This window comes from Octopus bimaculoides, chromosome 13 (genome assembly GCF_001194135.2).
Source record: "Octopus bimaculoides isolate UCB-OBI-ISO-001 chromosome 13, ASM119413v2, whole genome shotgun sequence".
NCBI lineage: Eukaryota > Metazoa > Mollusca > Cephalopoda > Octopoda > Octopodidae > Octopus > Octopus bimaculoides.
In genome coordinates, this window is record NC_068993.1 from 46126604 (window position 1) to 46131965 (window position 5362).

The 5362-nt window shown below is 39.4% G+C and overlaps 1 protein-coding gene across 1 annotated transcript in view; it reads left to right on the forward strand.

Moving 5' to 3' along the window:
- The window catches only part of LOC106869702 (uncharacterized), an 875881-nt gene that overhangs the window by 550470 nt on the left and 320049 nt on the right, over positions 1–5362 (forward strand). The window contains exon 3 of the mRNA XM_052972461.1: positions 3130–3300. Within this exon, the coding sequence (XP_052828421.1) occupies positions 3130–3300 (171 nt within the window). The remainder of the gene's footprint in view (positions 1–3129; positions 3301–5362) is intronic.

The following is a 5362-nucleotide window of genomic DNA, read 5'->3' on the forward strand; positions in this document are numbered from 1 at the left end:
CACGCCTATTTCACTGCAGTACTCTACCCAAAAAACGAAAACGCAACAACACATACATATAAAACATGGAAAATTGCACTACTGGGTACTGCACACATTCTACGCAAAACACTTTCAATACAGTAAACATAAGAGCACCACAGCAAACCACAGCACATACCCAAGGCGCACAGAGCTGCGCTCGGTAGTGAAGTGAAAGCACGTTATAAAAATAAAACTACTGAATAATAATAATAATAATAATAATAATAACAATAATAATAATAATAATAATAATAATAATAATAATAATAATAATAATAATAATAATAATAATAATAGCAGCATTAGTGGTGATGGTGGTGATGGTAGTAGTAATAAATGGATAGTACAGGGTAGATGAGAAGGGAACGCACACAATGCATGAAGAATTGTCACATTAAAGACCAAATTGAATGATACGATGCTATCTGCAAAGATTTTGTACAGAAGATATTGTCTTAATCAAATAGAATGGGATTTTTGAAGAAAAAGATATTGGGAACAACATAAGTAAGTGATTTCCGATGCGGAGGTAAAACATAAAGAGAGACAACAACGGCTAACATAGATAGAGAGGTAACTTGCAGCTGTGCTGAAACAAAAAGGACGTTGTAACTGGTCTTTACTCGGTGAGAGTGAAGCTGAAATAATATAAAATTTGAAAGGATTAGGCCTGGCTGCTGTTCAAGGTTAGTGACTGAAACATTTTACACAGTTGCAGGAAAGGAAAGCAGACGACCTTGAATAATGCCATCAGTTGTCGTCGAACAGATTTGGACACAGAACGTAAAAGGTCGTAAATATATAACACAGGATACATTTTGCACTGCCAGTCTACCAAGATTAGAAATAAATATTTATTTCTTTATTGCCTTCAAGGAGCTAAACATTGAGGGGGCAAACAAGGATAGACAAAGGGATTAAGTCGATTACATCGACTTCAGTGCATAACGGGTACTTATTTAATCGACCTCGAACGAATGAAGGGCAAAGTCGACCTCGGCGGAATTTGAACTCATAAGGTCGCGTCAGACGAAATACCGGTAAGCCTTTCGCCCGGCGTCCTATCGACTCTGCCAGTTCGCCGCCTTATTAGCCTTATTATCCTTATTCGAAAATAAATATAGACTGATTTATACCGTAAATTATCAGAAGTAAAGAACGAAAGTGTGTATGTGTGTGAATGTGTGGGTAAGTGTGTGCGCGTGTGAATGTGTTTGTATGCGCGCACGTCCGAGTGTTTGCATGTGTGTGTGTGTGTGTGTGTGTGTGAGAGAGAGAGAGAGAGAGAGAGAGGGAGAGATAGAGAGAGAGAGAGACAGACAGACAGACAGAGAGAACGAGAGGGTGCAGGAATTTAAAAGAGAATTTTATCGAAGTCTTTATGTCCGGAAAAAAGGATGACATGCATCTCTCTCTCTCTCTCTCTCTTTACACGCACATACACACATAAACACACACACACACACATACACACACACACACACACACACAAACACACACGTAGCATTCTCAAATATACTGTATATATGTGTGCCTCTTTGCTAGTGTTATTTTTCTCGTGTATCTGTGCGTTTGTGTCAGGGAGAGAGAGAGAGAGAGGGAGATAAAGAGAGAGAGAGAGAGATAAAGAGAGAGTGATGAAGATTAATTTGAAATAAAATATTTGTCGGTGGTTAGGCGATGTGTGTACGAGAACGCAACAGGTTAATAGAAATTTGGTATCTCAAAGAGTATGTGATTGTATCGAGACATAAGAGGGCGGAATGTGTGTGTAGAGGAGATAGCGAGAGAGGGATATGGAGTGAGACGGAGAAAGTAGGAGAGAGAGGCAGGGAGAGAGAGAGAGTAACAAGAGTAAGAGTGGTATATAATGGCTTATATAGAGAGAGGAGAAAGAGAGAGAGCGATGGGTGTGTATTTTGTATGCATGTTTGAAAGCCAGATATTAAGATTGCCATCTAAATGTGTTTATGGCTGTAAGCGACAGAAGGGATACACATCATTGCGCGCGCATGAGTATGTCTGTGTGTGTGTGTGTGTGTGTGACACAGTATGTCTGTGCGTGTGTTTGACAGAGACAGAAAGACAGGCAAAGCCTATATAATGATCGTTAGTGACTGTGAGATTGAAAATATTCGATGGCGCTTCAAATGTGTGAGATGTATGTAACAGAGGATATGTGTATTCGTGAGAGCATTAATGCATGTCTATGCATAAGTGTGTGTATCTAAAATGGAAAACTATGTTTAAAAGTAGTAACAACCAAATTTGAATATTGTTATCATGAGATCCATTTTAAAATTACAAACTCCTAGTTTTTTTCTTCTTCTTCTTAAGATACAATAACAATTGCTTGCTTTTTTTCTATTTCTGTTGAATTTTAGTAAATTGTATTTTTTTCTTTTTTCAATGAGTAATTTTGATGAAGTTTTTTTTTTTAAAGTCTCCCAAGATTGGTCTAGTGGGTTGTAAAATAGAGAATTGGATTTGATGGGGATGATTATTGGTGGGAAGAGGGCGATAATAGGAGATGCTTGCGGAATCGATTTAGTGGGATAGTTCCAATCTACCAATGTTTATGGTTATCATTATTTCGATTTTTTTTTCTTTTCCCTCGGCTCTTTTCCCTTTAAATAGTCTTTCTCGGGGAAGTGAAAGAGGAGAGCTGTGTCAAGAGCGTTTGCAAGTTCTTCGAGACGGGTAAGATCGATGCCATTGCTGTTCAGCTTGCATAAAATGTAGGTCAACAGGTTCTTAGTTCGTCTTCCCTCGACCTCCTAGACGTAACAACATTTCCCACCAAATTACATTCTAATTTCACTGCACTACACAGAGATCATATAACAGAAAGATGTGATGGGCATGGCTAGAAAGACTTTGATCAGAGAGCAATCCTAGGCGCAGGCTATATGGTCAAAAACTTGCTTCCCAACCATATTTTTCCGGGTTCAGTCCCACTGCATGGCACTTTGGGCAATCCTTGTTAGTGGGTTTCGTAGACGGAAACTGAAAGAAGCCCATCTTATATGTATACATGTATATATCTAAATATTATTGAATGACGATGATTCTGAACGTTTGGTTTTATTTTTTCTATCGTTTCAGTTGTCCTATGCTTCTGTATCGCCAGCTCTTAGCAAGAGGGAAGTGTACAAGACTTTGGTTAGTGTAGCCCAAGCTGACTCATCATACAATGTCGCAAGGATGTTGTTTATCAAACACTTCAGGTGGGATACCGTTGCTACCATCTACGAAGACATGGAGAAATTTTCACTGGTAAGTAGAACTGAACAATATACACCTGTGACTGTGTGCATGTATATGTATACACACACACATATGCGCACCTTATATATATATATATATACATATATATATATATATATATATATATATATATATATGCATATATACATATATACATATTTATAAATATAAATACATATATCTACATACATATATATATATAAACACATGAACACAGATACTTACATGTATTCGTACATAAGGCAACGAGATGGCAGAACCGTTAGCGTGTTAGATAAATGCTTAATGGAATTTCTACCATCACTTCATGTTCCGAATTCAAATCTCGCCGAAGTCATATTTATCTTACCTCCCCTCGGGATGATAAAATAGAGTAGCAGTCACGTACTGGATTCGTACTCCCATCATCACCACCATAAAAAAAACAACAACAAACCAGAATGATGGTCTTCAACTCTGAGACAACCCAGTGTCTCCTTTCTTGAGAAATGCTGTGGTCTTGGTCACATATACGCCATGGGAACGGGTAACCGGCCTAACGAGCTGCAAGGCTCGAGAAAAAAACATGTGTATTATATTAATATTTATTCATATACATTTGCGATAATTTGAAGGCCTTGATCTTTGCTGTATGTGTGTTTGTATTTGTAGTGTTGTTGGGTTACTGGTAGAAGAAATTTTGGTTGTGGGGATCTGTGACGGGGGTCGGGTTTGATCTGGTGATGATGGGAAGAGAAATGAAGGGCAAGGCAGAAGAGGTGAAAGTGTATGATGAAAAAGAAAAGAAAGTTGAAGATTAAGAATGGTAGGAGAAAGTTGTTGGCACTCCGTCGCTTACGACGTCGAGGGTTCCAGTTGATCCGATCAACGGAACAGCCTGCTCGTGAAATTAACGTGCAAGTGGCTGAGCACTCCACAGATACGTGTACCCTTAACGTAGTTCTCGGGGATATTCAGCGTGACACAGTGTGACAAGGCTGACCCTTTGAATTACAGGCAAAACAGAAACAGGAAGTAAGTGTGAGAGAAAGTTGTGGTGGAAGAGTACAGCAGGGTTTGCCACCATCCCCTGCCAGAGCCTTGGGGAGCTTTAGGTGTTTTCTCTCAATAAACACTCACAGTGCCCGGTCTGGGAATCGAAACTGCGATCCTATGACTGCGAGTCCGCTGCCCTAACCACTGGGTCATTGCGCCTCCACAGAAGAAAGAAGAAGAAGAAGAAGAAGAAGAAGAAGAAGAAGAAGAAGAAGAAGAAGAAGAAGAAGAAGAAGAAGAAGAAGAAGAAGAAGAAGAAGAAGAAGAAGAAGAAGAACTGTATATACGAAATTTAACTTACAGCCAAGTGAATGATTGATTTAGAAATAGCAGCCAAATTTTCCTCACCCGTTTCGATAAGAGCTGGACACATTAAAGATTATCTAGATAGGCAATTCCCGAGAGAAAGGCGTAAAGGTCATGTTTGGAGGAATATTGATTATAGGTCTTTTTCAATTGCCGTTAACTTGTTATTAAGCTACGATAAAAAGACTGATTCTCACTAAGACAAATCTTGAAGAAAGTGAGTGACGATGACGTTAGGTGGTGGTAGCAAATGTTCTAAGAACTATGCTCTATCGCCTTCTAAAGGAAGTCTGTAGCTTATAACGTAGTCCTGCATTGGTTATGTCTGAGGAAAATGTTTGGGAGGATGAATGGATGGGTGGATGGGTTGAGGAAATGAGTTCGATCATAAACAAATCAAGGTTGATTGGAGCGAAGAAACATCATCATCGTCGTCGTCGTCGTCGTCGTCATCAATACCATCCTCCTAATCATCTTTATCAACATAGTCATCGTCATCATCATCACAACCATTCATTTGCTCCCTCCTCACCTTCCTCCTCCTCCCTACCATCATGTTCACCATTTTCCTCATCATCATCATCCACATCATCATCATCATCATCATCATCATCATCACCGTCATCATCATCATCAGTCAATATCATCATATTTCCCATCGTCATCTTCATCATCATTACCATCCTCCTCCTCCCTCGCCTCCTCCTCCCTCTCCTCCTCCTCCTCCTCC